This window comes from Microtus pennsylvanicus, chromosome 10 (assembly GCF_037038515.1).
Source record: "Microtus pennsylvanicus isolate mMicPen1 chromosome 10, mMicPen1.hap1, whole genome shotgun sequence".
NCBI lineage: Eukaryota > Metazoa > Chordata > Mammalia > Rodentia > Cricetidae > Microtus > Microtus pennsylvanicus.
Window position 1 is genome coordinate 80,407,138 of NC_134588.1, and position 23,471 is coordinate 80,430,608.

General features: G+C 44.2%; 2 protein-coding genes across 15 annotated transcripts in view; one reads left to right on the forward strand and one right to left on the reverse strand.

Annotated features, from left to right (window-relative positions):
* The window catches only part of Mapk8 (mitogen-activated protein kinase 8), a 61,977-nt gene extending 51,231 nt beyond the window's left edge, over positions 1 to 10,746 (forward strand). For 4 of the 6 annotated variants that reach the window (XM_075988736.1, XM_075988737.1, XM_075988734.1 and 1 more), the window contains 5 exons: positions 298 to 480; positions 1,659 to 1,783; positions 2,318 to 2,381; positions 5,189 to 5,266; positions 6,416 to 10,746. In XM_075988736.1, the coding sequence (XP_075844851.1) occupies positions 298 to 480; positions 1,659 to 1,783; positions 2,318 to 2,381; positions 5,189 to 5,266; positions 6,416 to 6,561 (596 nt within the window). In that variant the 3' untranslated portion in view covers positions 6,562 to 10,746. Of the gene's footprint in view, positions 1 to 297; positions 481 to 1,658; positions 1,784 to 2,317; positions 2,382 to 5,188; positions 5,267 to 6,410 lie in introns of all 6 variants that reach the window. The other 2 variants (XM_075988739.1, XM_075988738.1) reach the window with 1 other exon arrangement.
* Positions 10,747 to 18,849: 8,103 nt separating this feature from the next.
* Positions 18,850 to 23,471, reverse strand: part of Arhgap22 (Rho GTPase activating protein 22) — a 156,830-nt gene continuing 152,208 nt past the window's right edge. For 5 of the 9 annotated variants that reach the window (XM_075988743.1, XM_075988742.1, XM_075988744.1 and 2 more), the window contains 2 exons: positions 21,620 to 22,499; positions 18,850 to 19,434 (listed from right to left, as the gene is read on the reverse strand). In XM_075988743.1, coding sequence (XP_075844858.1) covers positions 19,206 to 19,434; positions 21,620 to 22,499 — 1,109 coding nt within the window. In that variant the 3' untranslated portion in view covers positions 18,850 to 19,205. The remainder of the gene's footprint in view (positions 19,435 to 21,619; positions 22,500 to 23,471) is intronic. The other 4 variants (XM_075988741.1, XM_075988748.1, XM_075988749.1 and 1 more) reach the window with 1 other exon arrangement.

A 23,471-nucleotide genomic window follows, 5' to 3' on the forward strand; every position in this document is an offset into this window, starting at 1 on the left:
TACTCGTGTATGCCTCTGTTTTATGGTAGAATTAATGTTTCTATATTCCTACACACATGTGCACACATATGCACACATACATATACACAATAAATAAGATTAACCAAACTTATTTATTCATCATTTTTATTCACTTGCAATCATTGCCATTTGCATGGTGACTTTGAGGTACAAAATATATAATGGCCACATTCTTTAAGTGTTAAAATTTTTCCATTTTTTTGTATTTAATGTGGGTAAGATTAAAGGGTTGAACATTTGATACATGGAGTATTTTTCTTAGCTACTTGATAATAGATATTGATCAGTGGAATAAAGTTATTGAACAGCTTGGAACACCCTGTCCTGAATTCATGAAGAAACTACAACCAACAGTAAGGACTTATGTTGAAAACCGACCTAAATATGCTGGATATAGCTTTGAGAAACTGTTCCCTGATGTGCTTTTCCCAGCTGACTCAGAGCATAACAAGCTTAAAGGTAAGTTGTATAAGTGTGTGCACCAAATTCTGTTTTGGGTATGCATGTGTGGGAAGAATGCTTAGTCATATTTTTAAGGGACTAACTCAAAATTATGTCTGCTAGTGGAGCATAGGAAGTTTCTGTTGCTTTTGCATTTTAGCTAGCTATAGTGGCATTTGCCTTTAATCCTTGAAATTGGGATGCAGAGGCAGGAGGGTTTCTGAGTTCAAGGCCAGCTGAGGCAAGAAAATGGAAAGCCTACTTCAAAAAAGAAAGAAAAAGCCAGGCAATGGTGGCCCATGCCTTTAATCCCAGCACTGGGGAGGCAGAGACAGGTGGATCTCTGAGTTTGAGGCCAGCCTGGTCTACAAAGCAAGTTCCAGGACAGCTAAGGGCTACACAGAGAAACCCTGTCTCAAAAAAATAAATAAGTAAGTAAGTAAATGTGTGTGTGTGTGTGTGTGTGTGTGTGTGTGTGTGTTTTATAAATCATGTGTGTGTCCTGGTTTTTTAGTAAACACTATTCTGTAAATTTGGTGGTTCACAAGTATAATCCCAGAACTTGGGACGCTGTGACTGAAGTAGTGTGAGGAGTATGAGACCATCTTGGGCTACATTATGAGTTCCAGGCTAACTTAGCTTGACCTGGTCTTTTATTTATTTAAATAAATGGGGGGAGGCGGAGGGACTAGAGAGGTTGCTTGCTGCTCTTGCAGAGAACCTGAGTTCAGTTCCTAGCACTCATATGAGGCAGCTTACAACCAGCTGTAAGTCCAGCTCCAGGGAACCTAATACGCTCTTCTGGCCTCCCTGGGCACCTGCATTCATGTGTGCATGCACACACCTCTCCCTTCCCTCTGTGTACACATAACTGAAAATGCAACAAATCTCTTTTAATAAAAAAATAAATAATAAACAGCATTCTATTTTAAAACGTAGGATTTGCTTTGTCTTAGTTTGATTGGTTCAGTTTGAGATAGCTATTTACTGTGTAATCCTGCTAACCTCGGACTAGAACCAGCTGGCCTAAACCTTGTGATTCTTCTGCCTCCGTATCCTTAGTTCAGCAATTACAAGCATATGCACCATGTCTGACAAAGATAATTTTTTAAAAATAAAAGATAACCTCAACTTTCTAAAGTTAATAATCGGAGAATCTCTTGAACATGTGTGTATTAATATCATTATTTTTGCAGCCAGTCAGGCAAGGGATTTGTTATCCAAAATGCTAGTAATAGATGCATCCAAAAGGATCTCAGTAGATGAAGCTCTCCAGCACCCATACATCAACGTCTGGTATGACCCTTCGGAAGCAGAAGCCGTAAGTTCTTAGTGTTTGAAGAGCATACTGCATTCTTAGAGCTATTATTAAAACTAAGTTTGAAATACATTTGTCATTTTAAAAAATATAGGTAGAGGATGTTAAATCTTTACTAGTTCTGCATGAAGAAAACCTTAGGTTAATGAGCATAGCTAAGTTCTCACACAGTCGGGCAGCCTCCCACTGTTTCTTTTACTCTGTTGAATTGATAGTTGATTGGAGAGGAGCTAGAAAGTCTGTGGGAGCAGCCTTATTTAGAACTAATGTTTTGTATCCAAAGAAGAGCAGAATTCTGTAATACAGGCAAAATGTGACAATTTCAAAAGTTAGGAAGAAAGAAAAAAGACAGACATCATATTTCTTACAAAGGAATTACAGAATTACTTCGTAGAAAGTTCAAGTTACTGATGATTGATTAGTCTTTTTCTCATGATTCATTTTTACAAGTCTTTTGTTTTACTGATACTTTAAATAAGTAAGAGTATATATACTTTCAGTAAACTGACTCAGCTGTTACTGCCTTGTCTCTTTCAGCCACCACCAAAGATCCCTGACAAGCAGTTAGATGAAAGGGAGCACACAATAGAAGAGTGGAAAGGTAACAGTCACCAGACTCTACGACGCTAACGCAACTTCCGCTTCTTTCAGTGGCTTCTTCCCGTTAAGGAAATTAATGTTGCTTTCTATTTTCATAACTTATATTTGGTAATAAGTTTTTGTTTGTTTGTTTGTTTTACAAAAGTAGACAGTTTCTTTCCTTCTTTATTTTCTGAAATTTTCCACCTCAGTAGAAATGTAGGCACATTACTGTTTTCTTCTTTGTTTCTGCACCCATGTTTGGGGTATTTAGTGTTCTGTGCTCATTTATTTATGGATGTCCCCGTACATCTTGAAAATAACACGCTCTTGGTAAGCACAGCTGCCTGCAGGGTTTAATAGCTAGTAAGTGGTGAGCTGTAAGGAAGTGTGTCTCTCAGTTTGTGATGTGCACTAAAGTTGGACCTTAACACAGCCTGTTGCTGTCACCATGCGTTTGTGTGCACATATTTGAAAATAACAGAGAGAGCAGTCCAAAAAGGAGATGTGCTTGACCAAGTGTTGTTTTAATTACTTCCTATTTGTTTTTAATCAAAGACACTAGTTTTTGTGTGATTCATCATGACACAAAGGTATCAGTCTACCCCCACTCTAATGGCTTCATTTATCATCTTTTACATCACATCTAGTTTTTTCCTAATTTATGAATGTAGTTATGCATAAATACACTTTTTATTTTATTATTTTATGTACAGAGTAACAGGTTTTGTCACAATATTTCCAGATATGTGTATCATTCTGTGTACATTAGCCTCCTTTGATCCCTCATGCCCTCTCTTAATCTTCTCACTTGTCCTTTTCTCCCCCAATTGGCTCCTTTGTGTCATATGTGTTTCCATTGTCAAATCCAGGTTCCATATAGAAGAAAATGTTTGATATTTATCTTTCTGAGTCAGGTTACTTTACTTAACATAAGACTCTGGTTCTATATGTTTTCCTGCAAATGACATAATTTCATTCTACTTCATGGCTGACTAAAATTACCTTGCATACATATATACCACATTTTGGGTTGTTGTTGTTTTGTTTGTTCATTCATTTTTCTGTTGAGACAAGATCTCACTATATAGTTCTTGCTGGCCTGAAATGCACTCTGCCTGTCTCAAACTCACCAAGAACTGCCTGCTTCTGGAGTGTTGGGATTATATCTATGTATACCACCACATCTTGTCTCATCACATTTTCTTTACCCGGTCTTCTTTTGATGGGCATCTAGGCTGTGGGTGGGCATCTGGGCTCTTGGTGGGCATCTGGGCTCTTGGTGGGCCTCTGGCTAATAGCACATATTACTGCTGTGAATAGTGTCTCAGTGGTCGTGCAGGTATCTTATATTCTGCCTTAGATTCCTTTAATGGAATTTATTTTTTTTATAGAGATTTATTTATTATGTATACCATGTTCTGCCTGCATGTGTCCCTGCAGGCCAGAAGTTGACTCCAGGTAGTTGTGAGCCACCATGTGGTTGCTGGGATTTGAACTCAGGACCTCTGGAAGAACAATCAGTGCTCTCAACCGCTGAGCCATCTCTCCAGCCCCTGAAATTTGTTTATTTTTTTTTAATGTTTTGAGGAACCTGCAATAATTTCTGTACTGACTATTCTAATTTCTATTTCCACTGATATTTATGAAGGTTCCGTTTTATCACATCTTTGCTAGCATTTGTTGCCATTGGTTTTCTTGATGGATAGTAGTCATTCTGACTGATGTTGGATAGAATCTTGGTATTGTGTTTATGTGTTCTGATGGCTTGGAATATTGATTTTTTTCATTTGTATTTTATTTTTTTGAGAAATTTCTGTTGAGTTGAAAAAGAATTTTCCCGTTTATTGGTTAGCCTATTGATTGATTGAGTATTCGGCTTCTTGATGATGCTTTTGATGGTTGGGAGAATGTTGAAATAAAAACATGCATATGGTACAGACTGACATCAAACTTGTGATCTCCCTGCCTCAGCCTCTCAGCTACTAGGATTACAGGTATGTGTCACCATGCCTGGCCTCCAGCGGGATTCTTTATAAAACAGAAAAAAAAAAAACCTTGAACTTTGGGAATTAATACAAATTCTTTGGAATTCTTTTTACATTTTTGGTTTGGGTATTTTCCGAGGAATTGCTTTCATATAATTTTTCAAAGAGTGCGTGACCCAAAGGTGATTTAAATAATGGTAATGGAGAAGTCAGAATCATGTAGAAGAGTAGGGTGGGGGGTACATACTGCACCCTATGTCTTTAATCAGTCAAAGCTGTCTTCGTAGTCCTCTGCTGCTGCCCTCACTCAGGGCTACAAGCGTCTTGGGATGGGGTGTTGGTGCGATGCCGTTTGTAGGCTACTTGGAAGGAGCTGAAGCTACTGCTGCTTTTGCTTAAATAAAAATGTCTCCTATCCCATTCTAATTGTAAACACTGATATATGTCTTTGTAACTACAGCCTTGTTGCATAAGGCCAGGACTATAGAAGTAGAAGGAAGATAAACACAGACTCTAACCCTCACTTAGACAAAATTAGACAAGCATCTGTAAGGCAGAATGTTGTTTGGGTGATACCTTGCTGGGTTCTGGCAGGAGCTGCCCATTAGCCAACATAAACAGAGCAGAGAGTTGTGCTGTCTTTCAGTGTTGTCTGTGGTTGGAGGTCGGGGAGTTGTTAACATCTGTGAATTAGAACCTGACACTCACTTGGTCTGCTGTCATTGCAAAGGCCCAGCTTGGCATACTTAAAAGATACACAAGTTTTGACTTAAAATATACATACCTTCTGAGGTTCACTCTGATTTCAAAACACTTATTTTTCCTGTTTTTTTCCCCCCAGAATTAATATACAAGGAGGTGATGGACTTGGAGGAACGAACCAAGAATGGAGTCATAAGAGGGCAGCCATCTCCTTTAGGTTGGTTACAATATAGACCCGTTGTGGTTGTGATTGCAATTTACTTGTGTTATAATATTCAGTGCCCTGGGACCTGCAGTTCTTCACCTTGCTCACTCAGTTTGCTGGTTACAATTTTATAGTTAAATTTGAAAGCACTGACATACTGCTGTCTCTTTTTTTTTTTTTTTTTTTGCTATTGTCTCTGTCATACTGATTTAACCCTGCCTTTATTGGCCTTGCTTTAAAGAATTCTCTTTGCATTCGCTGTGTTTTGATTGGAACAGCTTTCATTTGGAATAAATAAAAGCTTCACTACAGAATTTGCTGCACACACACGCCATCAAGTACTAGTGTTGTTTTCAGTAATTTTGTCACAGTTGGAGACAGGCGTTGGGTGAACCTCTTGTATCTGAGTGCTTTGTTCATCATTCTGCAGAATGGGGATTATCCAGCCCGAGATGTGGTTCAGTAGACTTTCTACCTGTTTGCTTTCAACATCTTGGGGCCCTGAACTCTATCCACTGTTTTTATTCTGGAAATGTGTTCTTGAGAACTTTCATGTGCTTCTAAATTACCCTTATTTAGTAAGCTTGTGGCTTGAAAGTTGCTACCTGTTATTTAAGGTTCCTCTTAATCAAAGTGTTGCTCTTTTGTGTTGACTTCTGCTTTGCAAGATATTCCAGAAGTATCATTTTGACATTGTGGGGTTTTTTGGGTTGTTTTTTGTTTGTTTTGGTTTTTTTTTTTTTGTGAGACAGCATCAAAAGTAATATTTTCTGTAGTATTCTAGTTCTCGAAGTTTGCTTTTATTCATTTGGCTCTTTGAGAATTCTCTCCAACAAAGGGCAAGGTAGACAGTTTTATATGTGTTCACAACTCTTCTGGAATATACCCTGACGCCCATTCATGAATCTTGCTATAGGGCCATTCTCCACGTTACTTGAGCTTCTGATTTCTTGTCTTAAACTCACAATGCAGTAGAAAGGACAGGAGTATAGGTTTATATTTGTTTTAAGAATTCTTCCCTCATAGCTTGTGTGAATGAGAGAACACTAGCGTTAGGTTCACTATAGTTCGCACGCCGTAAGCCCAGGAGAAGTAGTATGCTGACACACTGGAGGTGGGCAGCACAGTAACTGATTTGCTGTTTTGTTTCTCATAGCACAGGTGCAGCAGTGATCAACGGCTCTCAGCACCCATCGTCTTCACCGTCTGTCAATGATGTGTCTTCAATGTCCACAGATCCGACTTTGGCCTCGGATACAGACAGCAGTCTAGAAGCATCTGCTGGACCTCTAGGCTGCTGTAGATGACTACTTGGGCCTTGGGGGGGTGGGAGGGATGGGCAATCGGTTAGTCATGGATAGAACTGCTTTTAAAAACAATTCAGTGGTCATATTTTTGAGTGATTTTTTTCAGAAAATGTAGAATTCATTTTGTAGTAAAGTAGTTTATTTTTTTTTAATTTCAAGTGTTGTAATTTAAAACCTAAGTTGTGTTTTTAAACAGCAACAAAACTGTATTGTATTTTTGCTGTAATTAACTGTATAATGTAAACCTAATTATTTTATCATGGTTTAAATTTTTTGCATATTTGCTTTATCTTATGCTGCTGATTTTTTTACTGAATTTGTAAGATTTTTGTTTATCAAAGCAACTATTATGTGGTGACTTGCATATATCATGAATTATTTAAGATGTTTATAAGTTTTTTATTAGAATTTATTTCAGATGTTTGTTCATGATGCTATCCTTAAGGGTTATGTGCTTATCAATGAAATAACCCCAGAGGAGTAAGGGAAAATAACCTGTAGCCAGTTATATTCAGGAATAACTACTGTAAATGATGAACGTGTCAAGAAACCTCCAATATTTGTTACTTGCCAATCCCAATTTAGTTACAACAATTAGTAGGCAACCTTACCTAAATTTTGGCAAACACCCTGCTCTCTAAATGGCAGGATAACTCAGAGCATGTCTTTAAAGAAGCTGAGCACATCCTACTACCATTTGGAGCTCCCCACCCTAACCCAACAAAAGCTCAAATCAAGAATTGTGGTCTGTTCTGAGTTTTGTAGCATGCTCAAAGCTTTCGATCAATTGTATACAGTCAAGAGGATACTTCATGAATATACATTTCAATGCAAATCAACAGCTGTTTCCCTTGTACTATCTATGAGCCTGCTTCTATATACACTGAGTTAATCTCAGGCTATAGGATAGGTCCTGGCATTGGTCAAGAGTCTGGACGTCTCTTTTGTATAGCTTCTGGCCTCTGGACCTTTCCCAGTTCCTGTTCTTTGGAGGGTCAGTCTGTTGAGCACCAGTTTTTGGTGTTTCTGGCCATTTGATTCTACCTGTAGCATAAGTCTATTTTTACTAGCTGTCAGGAGGTTCCAAAGCCTACTTAAATTTGTGTAGGTGATGTTTAAATGAGCAATATACCGTTCATCTGAAAATAGTAGCACACAGCCATATGTAGGATGTCATTTTCTAAGGACTGTTTCTTCACAGTGAGCAGAGCAGGCATAGTGGTGGTTCTTCAGTCTTTGATTTTTTTATATCTGATTTCCAATAGAATACACAGTGTGGACGTTGAGTAGTGTAAGAATGGTGCTGCTCCTGACAAGTGTGTGTTAACTGTTTACATTTTCTATCTACAGAATCCTTTCTCTATAACTGAATTTTCCTAAGTAAAATGTCATCAAGGTCTCATTATTTCTGAAATGATGTCTGTAATGCCCAGGCACCTTTGGTATTGTCTGGAACAAGAGGGATTTCATGGATTGAACTGGGAAATACATACTTCCTGAGCTGCAAGGTTGTAGGGAGAAGCCATTTGGAGCTCACAACCAACAGGACTAAGAACAGGCACAGCTCAGCAAATTTCTGAAAGTTTGCTTAGCTTTTTGCTTTTTTTTTTTGATATATTTAGTATAGAATTACCTTTAAGTAAGGTATTTTTGGTCATTGTTAATGTGCAATACTTAAGATTAAAATACATTAGCTTTTTTATACTTTGAAATATAGCAAAGTTAGTTTATCATGATTTCTAGCTTACCACCTTTTAGTGATTTCTTTTCTCTACATTTAACATGGTACATTAATTTTTATTAGGCAAGTATGAATTTGAGACTATTATGTCTCTTGGTCTGTAGAAATACAAGATTGGAGTCAGGATTTTAGCAGAAATTGGAGCGTGAGTGTGCTCTTATTTTATATTAGTTCCACAGCTAACTGGCTTTGTTTTCCCAGGATAGAATGTGTCACTATTGCACTTTAGCAGCTGACATGCTTCGTTAGTTTTCTGTATTTTATGTTTGATTGCTGAGAAACCATCTTTCTTGATGCAGATTTTGGTTAAGTGAGAAATAACAGTTGTTCTGATTGTATATTTGTTGTAATTGCCAGCTCCCACTTGCCAGCCATCATGTTTAAGTTTCAATGCTTAATGTAAACTAAAATACTTAACAAAATTATACCCTAAAAGTAAGTTCTTTTTGTTAAATGTGTGTGCCCTAGCTTTTTAAGATTCATTGTTTACACAGCTCCCCCTCTTTGCTTAAACCTGTTCACATAAATATTGGTACTTTTAGGATCTTAAAGCATTTTAAGTATTTTTTTTTAAGAATTTAGAAATAACATTTCTGTCTAGCAGTACTTGTTCAGCCATCCTATAATTTGACTTTTCAATTATATATGCTTAAGCTACCTGCTGTGTTACTGTCCAAAAGTTGTTTAACTGAGAATTAGACTAGGAAAGAGACATGGATTCTTCCTTCCTACATGTCTTCCTGGTTAAAGTTCTCTTATCCCTACTATACTGACCTTCTCTAAGATGACCATGTTGTTGGGATTGCTTGTTATAAATAGAGCATCTCAACTCTTTCATGCTATTTGCTAAGTGGTTTTTACTGTGTCATGCCATGCTGCTGAGTGCACACCAGGAACAAAGCCCAGTTCATTCACACCCCACTTGTAAGAGAAGCCGTAGTCCCTACCAGTACAAAGAAGCTTGATTGTGTACAAAGCAGCAACTTTCCTGTAACCCTTCTGGGCTCATCTCACTCTGTTGACCCCAAGACATGGAGGCAGAGAGGCCTACTGACAAAATGAGGAGCAGGCGAGTGAGTTACAAATAGAACTTGGTTTACACTAGGTTTACACTATTGGCCAGTTTCTGCCACACACATGAAGACAACCATCAGTGTTGCCTAGGCACTAGCCTGCACAACATTTTGAGGTAAAAGCATAGTCTATTTTCAGAACTATTGTAGTTTGTGAGTGTTGCCCATTAGTCACACATTAGCTGTAGGGTGGATGCATGATGCCCCAGGACCCCACTAATTGTTCCCAGTGAGTAGCAGACCCAGCACCGTCTCATCCGTAGCCCTCTTCAGCATTGCTCCATGGCCTCTTAGATTTTAGTGCGCATCGTGTTTCTACTGATCTCTTAGGCTTTTCCTGGACCACAGGAAGCAAATTTGTCTTAATAGCACAACAGATAGACGAGAGAAAGGGCATTGAAGCAGAAATGTGTAGTTGGGGTAAGATAGGAAAACTTGTGTCCTAATTAATTTCAAAGTAACTGCTCTTAGTCAAAGTGCTCTTAAGGAGAGTCTAGTAAGAGTAACCTTCTGGGCATTTCTGGGTTAGATTCTCGTTACAAAACTTCTGAGAAATAGTACCTGTGGATTAGTTTTGCACAATATCCTATTCTCACAATGACTTAAAATTAAACTAGGTTTTTATTGAACTACCTCACACTGATTTTCTATGCTTTCCCAAGTAAGCTGTTGCCCTTAATGTTAGATCCTTTACTGAGTGTGAATTATAAATGTGTGTCGCATACTTTATGATCACTGTTGACAAAATACCAGTAAGTATGTGAAGTGCATGCCTTGCATCAGTAAGAGACAGTCCTGTGTCGTCTTCCACTGTGTCTGGGGAATTGTGCTAGCTGTGCTTATTGACATCATCACTGTTTTTGTAAGAAACCTGCTCAAGATATCAGTCCATGCTTCACATTTTACAAAAGGAATAAATCTTAGTAAATTTTACGAAGAAATAAATTACTTTTGTAGGCCCAATATTTGGTATATTTTTGAGAAGCTGTTAATCTTATAGCTGAACGATGAAGTTAAACTGAAGTAGCTGTCTGCCCAGACTGTGACATCTATTTTCTCATTACAGTTTATCCTGTTAATAAGGTTTTAAACCTGCGAACCTAAGGGTGATAATTAGAATTTCTTTCTCTTTCCCTCTCTCTCCCTGTCCATGCCATTACTTCTTCATCCTTCTCCTTTTCTGTGTGTGTTTTCCTCTCCCTCTCCTCTCTAGACAAAACAAAATGGGGCACTTTGTAGGGAATGCTGAGATCATTATTGTGGTTTACGTGTTCATGCCCTAGTCATTAAACATGCACCACTGGATGTAAACAGTGTTATCTAGTATGTCAATTGGTTATAATATTTTAAATAAAAAAAAGTGGTATGAAAGTAAGAGTTTTTCATTGAAAGCAAAACAAACTTGTGGTTTTTCCAGGTGGTTTTAGGGTTTCCTGTGGATTGAAGTAAGATTATCAGTAGGGCAAGTGTCTTAGGTTTGGATTGTACTACACACATTGTTATCGTGGTTATCACTGCTGGTGTATAGTTTGATCTAAGTTTGCTGTTCTTGTGTCTGAAATCACTAGAGAAACTTTAAGAAAGGAACTTGCTTCAGTGCCCTTGATCTAGTAACTGCATAAAACAGCTGCCATTGTGGCCACTTGGCAAAAGTTAGTATCATCTGTATCTGTCAAAGCAAGCAGGAGATTTGAGCTTGGAGCCTGTGTCTGTTGTGTGCACAGGGTCTCAGCATTGCTGATGGGTGAGCTGCATGTAGGTGGACAGGGTCTCTTCCTGAGTGCTAAACAGCCTATAGAATTTGACATCAGACTGTTAGCTGCAGGCTTGTTTTTAGATGAATGATCAAGATTCCACCCGGTCATAAAATGTAGTTCTTTGTTTGGCTAATATAGGTATTACATATTTTAAAGTATTGTTTTAAAAATCTGTCAGATATATCTAAGTGAGGATGGTTTACTTGTACTGATTTTGTGGTTAAAAATATTTTACATATTTAAGTAACCACTATTTGAACCTGATTTGAAAATAAGATTCTTCAAATATGTTTTGAAAATGTTCCGTTTCCAACACAAGTTTTATTTCATCAGTTAATGAAAACATATTGTGAAACTGCTGGAAATTGGAGTGAGAGGAGTCAAAAAAATGTATGGAGAGCAAAGTCAGTGTCAAGGGAATGGGCAGGTTCTGAGGAGAGGAAAAGAGTATTGTGCAAAGGAGGTGAGCCTTTCTATGAAATGACTTGAAGAGGAAGGGTATTCCAAACTAAAAGGAAAGTCACAGGTTTAAAAGTAAGTGCCGGGTTGGAAATGAGGGCTGATGGGCAAGGCTTAGGTGTACAAAGATAATAAGACTGGAAAGCTGGGGTTCAGAATTGGAGCACTGAGCAGGAACACAACACCAGGCCTTGCTTTCATTCTCTATAGTCAGAACCCATTGCAGATGTGAGATGAAGCTTAGGGTCACTTATGAGGACAGATCCAGTTAAGCTGGAGGTGTGAATATGGGCCTGGAAGCCAGATACCTTGCTGAGAGCAGTGAGATGGAAAAGAGGGCTCGTTTAAGCATGTTTCCAAGCTTGGCATGGGGAGCTGAGAGCTGTTTTGAGCCCTTTATTGCTCGGGGACCATTCATTACAGTGGGTCTGACCCAGTTCATCTTAGGACTTGTACCTCCCGCTCTTTACAGGGTCTGTGATAGAGGGCATGGCAGGTATGGTGTCAGCTTTCTATTTGTCTTAGGAAGGGGACAGGTGCACCCTAACTAATCTCTGGGTTTCCCTAATTTTATGATTTCCTGCATGAGGCCTGTGACATCTACTTATCCCTGCCCTACACCATCACTTGGTGGACAGTGGGAAAGGGAGACACTACCTAGTGAGTAACATGCCTGAGAACACCCAGGTTATCTGATTGCTGCGGATGCTGGACTGACCATAAAAAAGCACTTCAAAAGCGGGCTAGGAAATGGAAAGAGTCATATGGATCATAGTGGACTGAAAAGGGAGAAGCCAATTTGTATGTGCCCCTGGCAAGGTGAAGTCCAAGCATCCGGGTTTGCTTGAAGAGGGACAGTTGAGTGCCCTCAGGCAAGTCTCGGTGGCACTGTAATGTGCTGTGCTTCTGCATCTGTCACCTGAAAGTGGTGTGCTCTCAGGGTGTCTGCTGATTGTGTGTACTTTTATGAAAGGCAGTGGAAGCCAGTATAACCTGGAAAGAATCGGAAGTGGTGTAGCAGAATGCTGCCCTGAAAGGAAAGCATTTTATGCCGTCCCACTTCAGAACGACCGTATCCCAAACCCTGAGCTGCCTTCTCCATGCCCCACAGTCCCAAACATGTGGCAGGTAAGATTTCCTTGAAAGAGTACCACAAGGTCAACTTTGAGTTTTCGTGGAGAATTGAAGCGTGCTGTATTCTGGTGCTTTTTTGTGTCATTCCCGCCAGATCCTGTCAGCTAAACCACCCTGATGTATATACGCTATTGTACTCTGTGTCCTGTACACCCACACTTGCCCAGGGGCAGTCATTCTGCCTCTGCAAGCCTCTGGTTATCCCTGTGTGGAAATCTGCCCTCCAGGAATGGTGTGGCTCTTGCCGTCTCTATATCCCAGCAACAATAACCTAAGATTCTCACAAGGTGGAGGATGGTTGCTGGGCAAGTGCACTTCTCCAGTGGGGTAGCTGCCTCTAAGTTCCCTCAGTTAGGATCACTGGGTCAGTGAGCTAGACTTGGGTGGAGTTAATTCTTTGATCTGGAGGTGCATTATATGTAATAAGTGGATGTCTGTTCATGTCTTCCCTAGGAAGTCATGCAACATAATTGCATAATTCTTGCTCACTTTAAAACAAAACCAAAGAAGTTTGTGTGTGTTTGGTCAGAGGACAATTTGCAGGAGTCAGTTCTTACCTTTCACCTTGCAGAGCAGAACCTCTCGTTCTGAGCTGTGCTGCCGGCCCAGGCTACCTGGCTTGAGAGCTGGGTCATTCCCCAGTCACCCACCGCCTCCCATCTTATTGTAGGCATGCTTGGGTTACAGCTGGTAACTACCCCGTCTGCATGTTTTGCCCTCCTGCTTGCTCACTTTATTCTCACTCCTGTAAAGATGACTGAATAAGGCAGCATGTTCACCTGATCTTTGATGATATCCCACGCTCTGCTACTGATTCCTTACCCCACAGATAATGGTGTTAGATGGAGATAGTTAGCATGCAAGTGCTGTGTAAGCCCATGACAGACTTCTGACAATGCAGCATAGTCTTCAACATGTGGCACAAGACTGCATACAATGTGAAATTACTGCAGCAATGGAAGTGTAACACTCCAGAATTGAATCCTGGCCTCCAGTCAGAGTATATGACCTTACCCACTCCATGGTATTCATTGTTTCCTCATAAAACAGGGAGTCACAAGTCACTGTGAAGGCTCAGCATCCACACAAGGTTGAGCAGTATATAGAACACCCTTGGCAAATAGTTGTCTTTGTAACTTTCAGCTAGAGGTTCAGTCTCTAGAGGTCTTCACAGTTCAGCTCATCATTTTCACTCTCGTTTGAAGAGTAGTCAGGTCTTAAGGTAAATATGTACCAAAAGAATCTGATACAGTAAACACTACTTGCCTTTGGTGTTCTGTGCTGGGAAGTGATTCTAACATCCGGAACTCAGCCTAACAGTGCAGCAGAGCCAGTAGACTAGGCATCCTCAACCTCCACATCACTTGGGTTCTGCCCCTTGTTTCTAACACTGGACCAACAGACACCAGAAAATAACTGAAGGAAGAGAAGAGGATGCTGATAGGGATGTCTCAACTCTGTGGGGCAGCTTATAGCTGCTGCTGGCTGACGTGGGGTAGGGCCAGGGTCGTGATTTACAGCTTCAGGAATTGATAGGACTAGGCTGTGATATTTCAAATCTGACTCCAAAATGCAATTCCTAGTTTTCTAGAGACAGGTATCAGATGCCATCACATACATACATTGATCTGTGCCCGAAGCAGCAGCTCTCAGCTGCCAGTTGGTTATACCCACTGCTGTCAGGCCCTGCTCTGAGGGCAGGCCTTCATCTGAGAAGGTACTGTGGTCACATATTTCCTCTTCTTAGGAAGCTAAGGTAAGTGGTTCCCTCCTTTGCCAGGACCCCAGAGACAGCTATAGGTATCTCCCCTGCCTGTCTTCTGGCTCCTGTGTCTGCTCAGGCCAGCTCAGTTCTACCATTTACTGACTCCCAGTAAGGTCTGTCTCAGGTTCACCCCTACTGCTCTTAAGTCAGTATGCCACCAGGCCCTGTTAATGTCTGCCTTTAAAAGTCCCTGCTTCTCTGCATTATCTACATCAGAATGTAGAAGGATGTGCTGGCATTTCACCCCCAACCACCCCCCCACCCTCCACCCCCACCTCCCCCCACCCCACCCCCATCTTCCTCCTCTTCAGCCTTCTGCTGGCCTCCTAGCATCAAACATGCAGGCTTTGTTTAAATGCAAGCCAGTTCATGTCAGTGGAGTGAATGCCTGCTTGCTTGCTCCATCTGCCCCCCTGCAGGTCTACCTACCAGCAGCTGCATTCATCAGCTCTGCGTCACTATGATGAAATACCCTGGGTAATTAGCATATTTACTTAGGCTCACAGTGGGGGGAAGGGGGTTAAGCCATAGTTTGTTAACTAGGATGCTTTGGGCCTATGGCAAGGTAGCACCTCATAGTAGAGGACATGGTGAACAAAACTCCATGAAGCAAAGAAAGGAGAAGGGACCAGAGTTCCCAAATATCCTTCAAGGGTACCTGGCCATCAGGGATAGTCAGTATCCAAACTGTCAAAGCATCCCAAGCTCTTCTTGCTTGGGAGAACAAACACTCCTTCACAGATGTTCCTCTTGGACTGGGCACTGCCTTGCATGCCTGCCTGTTGTCTGTGCCCATCGTTGCAATCTCCGCTCACGTGTTATCTTGGAAAGGCTTCCTGGTCAGCCTCCCCCAGGTCTCTTACTCAGAGCATGTGCTAATCAGATGTGTTTTGTGTTCTCTATGTTTCCTATGGTCTCATAGATAACCTATCGGGGCTTGCATACTATCAAGCTAGCATCTCCACACAGACCAGTAGGAGGGATGCAGGCTGAGATCAGCTTCTGACTTTTAACTTTACTGCTTGTGTGTGGTTAGGCCATGTCCTTAACTTCTCAATGTTTCCTCTTCCTCAGTTTACATTGCACCCCTAAAGAGCAAATGAGATATGTGTGCAAGGTCCTGGGACCTGGAATGGCTGCCCTCTGTAATACCATCGTCTTTTAAGCGGGAAGGAGGAAGATTCAGGGCACAGTTTCCTCACTGTCTCATAGCACGGGGAGGACAAGCCCAGACTTGTAGCTGACAAAGATTTCTATGGCCATGCCTTCCAGCTTTACTACAGACCACAGCATGTCCTGAGAAGGCATGGGTTCAACTGTTCCAGGCCTGACTGGAAAGGCTGGGACTCCTGGGGCAGGGTGGGCACAGGGATAGGTGGCAGTGGCAGCAGAGGCAGTAAACATGCTGTTAAAGGCTCAACAGGCAGGACTGATGTGTGCACTTGGACTCCATTCCCAAATCTTACTGTACTGGTTTATCGTTTAAGCAGTTAAAGAAGGGCTCATCTTTCTGGCTCATTCCATTAAAATTATAGTCTTAAAATGCAGATTTCTCTTTCCTGGGTGGGGTGCTGGGCGTCAAACCTATTTGTCAAACTTAGTATATAAGCCAACCTTTTACTTTTCCATGTAAAGTTTCTAGTTTTCTGTTTCCTCTTCCAGGAACCTAGGGCCTTGCACCTGCTAGCCAAGCACTCCAGCCCTAGAGTGATTCCCCAGCCCCTACCTACAATTTTCAGTATTCTCTTTAAAGTCAAACCCAAGTTTTACCTTTATTTGTGTGTGTGTGTGCACTCATGCATGCATGTGAGCACATGTGCATGCATCTGTTCCATGTGTGTATATGCATGCTAAGAAGTTGGCTTGTTCCTTCTGCCATGTGTATCCAAGATATTGAGCTGATACCTGATAGACTTGACAGTAAGCACCTCTTACCCACTGAGTCATCACACAAACCCCAAACAAGATTTTAGTTTTTAATTTTATATGTGTGTAGGCTGCATGTATGTAAGTGTACTACCAGAAGAGGCCAGAAGCAGAGGATAGATCCCATTGAACTGAGGTTACAGACCATTGTGAGCCACCTGTAGGTGCTGGGAAATGACCCCTGGTCTTCTGGAAGAGCAGTAAGTGCTCCTAACCAATGAGTCATCTCTTCAGCCCCCAAAACCAAATTTTAAAACATGTCTGAAGTAACCTGTGATCTTTTTAACCAGCTTTCACTTCACCATGATTCATCCCTGCTTAACTTGGTAATGTTTTTAGCAACGGCCTCTGGTCTTTCATTGGTGTGGGAGGTCCTTCTGTAAATGTTGCTTTTATTGGCTAATAAATAAAGACGCTGTTCTCAGCCAATGGCTTAATAGAACATAGCCAGGCTGGAAGATATATATATATGGAGAGAGAGAGTAGGTGGAGTCAAAGAGAAGCCATGTAGTCCCACCAGAGACAGACGCCAGATGGAACCTTGCCGGTAAGCCACAGCCTCGTGACAATACACAGATTAATAGAAATGGGTTAAATTAAGTGCCAGCCAATAAGAAGCTAAAGCTAATAGACCAAGCAGTGATTTAATTAATAGAGTTTCTGCATGGTTATTTCAGGGCTGAGCAGCTGGGAATAAATAAGCGGCCTCCTACTACATGTCATTATAGAGAACTTCACCAGATTTAAAGAAAACAACTCATTCCTCATCTGCTCATGTTCACAACTCATTGTTTGACTTAAAATTAAGTGAAACTATTCTAGTATGAGTACGGCAGGAATCTTGAGGCTTGGAACAGTTTGTATAAATATAAACTAAAGGGTAGGAAAGGGAAGGATGAGAGGTTCCGGGACAAAGACCCATCATGGATGAGTCTCAGGTGCTCAGTGCTGAGTGTAGACAGGTGAGGAGCGTGCATTACCCAGGCAGAGGACTGACAGCTGCAGTCCATTAGGTTTCCCATAACGGTTGTAGGTGCCTATATCCGTCTTGCCAGCAGGTGGCAGCCTTGGCTTGCTAACTGTCAACCCTGTCCGGGGCTGGCAGGCAGCCGGCCTTAACTGTGGTCAGAAGGCCTTTCCTCTTGAGACTTTGATCCCAGAAGTTCTTTTGGTGAGCTGGTGACATTTTTCGCTTCAGGCAAACTCAGCAGAATTCTACAGCTGTGGTGAGGGAACACAGCAGAGCCATGGGAATGCCCTGGTGGTTCCACCTCACTTCCCTGAGGCTCAGTTTCCCCTCTCACGGAGAGAGAGGTCCAGTCTCTCTAGTCTCATGTGGGAAGTTCTGAGGAATGAGTCGCTTTAGCCTTTCCTCTGTGAGCACAGGGAGGGTGGTGGTTAACGCTTGGCAAGCAATGCAGGCTGGTTGTGGCAGCGTGCCATAGCATAAATTAACATCCCAGGGACTCTCTGACCCCCGACCTCTTGGCAGACATCCTAGTTGTAGAAATCTCCAGTCACCTTCCTAAGGACAGTAAGAGGTCAGACGTCAGTCAGCCTTACCACTGGGGTGGGAGCATATGGCCTTGTGTTGGTAGCCAGTGCTACCCGGTAGCACTGTGACCCTGGCCATTCTACTGCCCAAGTGTTGTCAGACATGGTACCTGAGACATGAGGGGCTTAAGGACTTTTCCATGCAGTAATCAGAAACCTGGCTACTGTAATGACCTCTTTAGTCCCCACCCCCACCCCAATCATCCTAGGCTACTGCTTAATAGGGAAACAAAGCCGCACACAGTGACTCCGAGTAGGAGCAGGGGCAGTTTGTATTGTCTGCTTGACTGGATTTAGAAACAGGAGAGAGACCCATGGGCCAGTGAATATATTCTGGCCAGCTGTCTCGGGCTCCAGTTGCTCCAGGGAGACCAGCTCTTGTGCCACACCAGCTGAGAGCCTTCCTAGACGGTTAGGTATTTTAATGTGGCAACCAAAATGCGTCTGAGCTGCCTGTACGCTGGGGTGGGTAGGGGGACACATGAAGTCTGAGGATGTCTAAAGGAATGAGTAGACATGGAAATTATGTGACTCTTCTCACTCCCAGATCTGGAAGGTGGGCCAGGCCCAGTATAGAGTAGGAGACACCCTGAGGACCCATGAGCTCTGCTCTCCTGCAGGCCCAGGCCTCTGGCCTCTGGAGCTGAGCTGGGCCCCTGCAGAGAAGAGCATACTACAGAGAGCAGCCCAGAAGCCCCTGCAGGGTAAGGAGGAGCCACAGAGGCTGAGAGGTGGGATAGCTGAGGGGGTGGCTATGGCTTCCCCAACCACAGTGCTGGGACCCTAAGAAAGCTTCCCCCTGGGAATGCACAACCTTTCTAGAATTACTTGATGAACTCCACCGGTATAGACATGAAGAATGAGGCTGGTGACAGGTGCTATGTTTTCAGAGCACATTTAATAAAGACTGAGGTTCTTGGCGGTGGCCCTGCTCTTAGGTGCCATCCTTTTGGGTGGCTATTGGGAACTTTTCCTGGATGAGAGGCTAATGCTGATCTTGGCACTGTCCCCTCTGACACCTGCTGGGACCCACAGGTTTGAAGAAGCATCCAGATCCTGCCTGGACTATTTGGGGTCCTGACAGCCCCTGTGGGGTATCAGGCTCTTTCTATCTGTCAGATGGCCCTGCTGGTGGCCTGGCCCAAACTTGAAGCTTCTTTCTGGCTTCTCTGCAGCCTGTGGCCAGCCCCTGAGGGAGAGTGAGCAGACATATACAGACATATACTCTGCTCCTTTCATTCTGGGGCTCTGGCCCCTTTGGTCCCGACAGTCAAGCTTCCTAAGGTGGCAAAGAACTCCTCCATCTCCTTCTGCAGCAGCTGGTTCCTGCGCTCTGCGTCCTCACGGGCCCGCTCTGAGTTCCGGAGCTTTATCTCCAGCATGGCGTACTTCTTCTTCTCCTGGTCCAGCTCCTCTTCCAGCCGAGACATCTGCTTCCGCAAGTCAGCACTGCCCTCCTCGATGCTTAAAAATCAAGAAGAGGGAGTTTCAGACTCCAGCTACTGGAGCAGTCACAGCAGGAATGGCCCTGGGTCTCACCAAGGCAGGGAGGACAGAGGCCTGCGGGGAGGGATCTCACAGCCCGTGGGGGCTCCCTACAGGGAGGCTTCCTTGGATTTGGGACCCAGAAAAGTCACCCTAAGGATTCCTGTCTTAGCACTGCGCACTAGATTAGCCTTTTGTCCCTGCAGTCCTGCCAACTGTCCTGGTGAGGGATCCCTGCCACTGGCAAGGGGAGCAGAGGTCCCCTGACCTTTCTTCATGTGCTCGTACCCACAGCTCCTGCTGTGTCTACACAGTGCTCCAGAGGAACATAAATCCAGAGGAAATTCCTGTCTGCCCTTCATGTCCTCCTTGGGGGTCACCTCCCATGACCACCCTGTAAGTCTAGCCATACCAGAGCCTACACAGCAGTCTGAGATCCACGGCATTGAAAAGACAGATGACAATGGGCCTAGCATCCTCTGAAATGCAGAGGTGACCCCCCCCCATACTCCCCAGAGCACTGTCACCACACAGGGACAACACGCATGCAGCACTGACCACAGTGAGTCTGCCGCTTCTGCCCCCAGACACAATGCTTAGAGAAAAGTGACCTCCCATTACCATAGCAACAGGCAATGCCATCAGAAAGGGGCCTCATGGAGGATGGCACTGCGTTCTCGCTTGCCTTCTGTCCCCTGTCCCCAGTCCTTGTTTTTTTGTGTGTGTGTTTGTTTGTTTTGTTTTTTGTTTTTTCAAGACAGGATTTTCTGTAGCTTTGGAGCCTGTCCTGGAACTCGCTCTTGTAGACCAGGCTGGCCTCGAACTCACAGAGATCTGCCTGCCTCTGCCTCCCAAGTTCCCCAGCCCTTCTTTGCTACCCTCTCCTTGCTTGGGCCTCCCCTCTCTGTCTATGTTATGCTACAGTGACCTTGCCAAGCCCTCTTACTAAGCTCCTGGCCTGTTCACGAGCATCTCTAACTGAACAGTCCAACATGGAGCTCCTGACAGCTTCCTCAAGACACGCCCTGTCCTTTCTAGTTCTGCCCAAGAAGCACCTGCTTATAGCTCCTCCCTTCAACTCTAAAACCTTTCTGCCAGCTGAGCTGTTCCCACCCATCAGTGAGCAAGGCCCATTCAATCCATTGTCAGAACGTGTGCCAAAGACTCCTGTTTCTCCCATCTCCCCTACTGACCCTGTGGCCCATGTCACTCCCATGGGCCTGAACTCCTACGGTCTCTTCATTGATTCCTACTGGACCTCCAGTAACTGCCTTCTTATCTGAGGAGCCAAAGTCCTTGAGACAGACAGTCCATCAACTTTTTCACACACTGCCCTCTGAATAAGACCAAGCATCACCTTGGTTAAAGGCCCTGCCTTATGACCCTGCTCAAGGCTGGCACAGCTCCAAGGTGTGCTCCCCTAACCCCACCCCAAGCCTCCTATCCTCTCCTGAGGAGGGTCCCCTTCCATTCCCAGTGTGATTGTCCTTTATCCACTTCCAAGCATGCCGTGTATTTCTAATGAACCTTGTGCAAGGCTTCATCCTGACACCCCAAAACATAAGTAAGGCAGAGAATTCTGGGGAGTTTGAGACACAGCTGTGCCCCCAGCATCCACAGCAGCATCCATATTTTCACAAACAAAAGATTCTCTTAGGGACATACTGGAACAGGAGAGACTGGGTTTCGGGAAGCAGAATGGGGCTCCATGTATGCCAATAGAGGCATATTTCCAGAAGCCTAATGGATGGGACATGGTACAATGTCCTCTCCCTTCCTGTACTAAAGAGCACCCTCATTCTAAACTCCTTCCAAGCGGTCCAAGCCACTCTGTCAGGGCCTCCACTGAGGCCCCAATTCTTCCCAAAGCGGGGCCTGTACTGCTAAGGAACAGAGATATCGAGGCTTGCAACAAGCACCGGGAGCAGGCTGGTTTGCACACTGGCAGTGTGGCCATCCCAGTGATACAGTCATTCAAGGCCCTGTTCTTACCCACTGCATCCTAGAGCAGCCACCTGGCTCCTGATGCCCTCGGCAGGCATCTGTGGAGCCTGACCCACCAACCCTGAACATTCTAGGGTGTTTTTCCAAGGCAGGCAACCTGGAGGCTGGCTGCTCTGAGCCCTGCCCCTCGCAGCTTTGTTATCATAAGCTCGGCCCTTACCTTTTCAGGCTCCTCTCGTACTCAGTCTTCTGTTGACTCAGCTCTGCCCTGAGCTCGGCTACCTGGCCCTGGAGAGCCCGACAGCGGCGGACATGAGCCTGTGTGGGGCTGCCTGGGTCATTGGGCTCACTGCTGCCACTACCCACACATGTCTCCTCCAGGCTGTGGCCCAGGTCTGGTGACCTGTGGCCCTCACTGCTGCTGGGGAGGGGAGAGGGTTCAAGAGCCCACTCAGTGTGTAAGGAGCTGCAGGCAGAAGAGTCGCTGGCCCGACAGGCTGTGCAGCTGCTGACAGACGCCTCTCGGGAGGATGAGGCTACAGACCAGGCCATGCTGGCCATGCTGGCAGTGCTAGGAAAGTGGCTAGATGGGGGCACATTGTCATAGGTGGAGAGTCTCTGTGATGAGCCCGTATCCTTGAGCCGGTCCCCTGATGAAGCCCGACGGTGGCCACGTAGAGAGGATAGCCCGTTTATGAGCCAGTTCCCACCAGAGATGACGGGCACCTCTAAGGAGGAACTGCCCCCCTTTGGGCTCTCCGACCGTGACCCCTGCCGAAAGGAGGACTTCCAGCCAGGCAAAGTGTGCATCCTCTTCCCAGGGCTGGTGGCTGCAGGACCAGCCTGGCTGCCAAGGCGTGGGGGAGAAGTTCTAGAGAGTACTGCTGCGGCTGGCCCATCCAGAGATGAGGTCCTGTGTGTGGGCAAGCCAGGGCTGCCAGGCTCACCCTGGTGGTCCTGGGGGACCTCCTCAGAGCCCCACTCTGCTGTGCCCTGGACAGTACCACGGGGCAAGGCAGGTTCTTCCAGGGAGGTTGCGGCAAAGAGCTGTCCGTGTTTGCGGATGAGGACAGTCATCAGATGCTGAACCAAGGAAGTGCCTATGAGAAAGAGCCAGGAAAGGTTGGCAGGGTCAGCTACGGCTCAGACACAGGATGTCCGTTCCTGCAGGGCAACTTCACCTGGGTCTGAGAGAGGACTGTCACACCTGCCAGAACCAGAGACAAGGCTGTGCCCACAAATCCCTTGAGCATGGAGGAAGTATAGCACTGCGCACCTAGGAGGAGGGAGATGCCATGCAGACATGATGCTCATTGAGGTGACAGGATGATGGAACTGGAAATCAGAACCTAGCAGGTTCTCAGAGCACATCAACAACTCGGTTTCTCCTGTGCTATTGCTGCTGCTGGCTGTGCCTTAATGAAGACCCTCTGAGGATACAGGGCTCTGGAACAGGGTTCTCTTTCTCTCTCTTTCCCTCTCTCTCTCACGCACACACACAAGCACATACAAGCACACACATGCATGAGTATACATCCTTTTAAAAAATTACTTATTTGGGGACTGGGAAGATGGTTCAGCAGTTAAAAACACTTTTCATTCTTGCAGAGGACCTGGTTCAATTCCCAGCATCCAGAGAGTGGCTCACAACCATTTATAACTCGAGTTCCTACAGATCCAATGCCTCTTTCTGACCTCAGCAGGCACCAGACATGCACACGGCACACAGACATACATGCAGAGCAAACACTGATACACATAAAAAATGCAATAAATAAATCTTTTTAAAAGTACTTATTTCGGGCTGGAGAGAAGGCTCAGAGGTTAAGAGCATTGCCTGCTCTTCCAAAGGTCCTGAGTTCAATTCCCAGCAACCACATGGTGGCTCACAACCATCTATAATTGGGTCTGGTGCCCTCTTCTGGCCTGCAGGCATACACACAAACAGAATATTGTATACATAATAAATAAATAAATAATAAAAAGTACTTATTTCATGTATGTGAGTATTTTGCCTGCATGTATTTATGTGCAGCACACATGTGCCTAGTGCCTGTGGAGATCAGAACAGA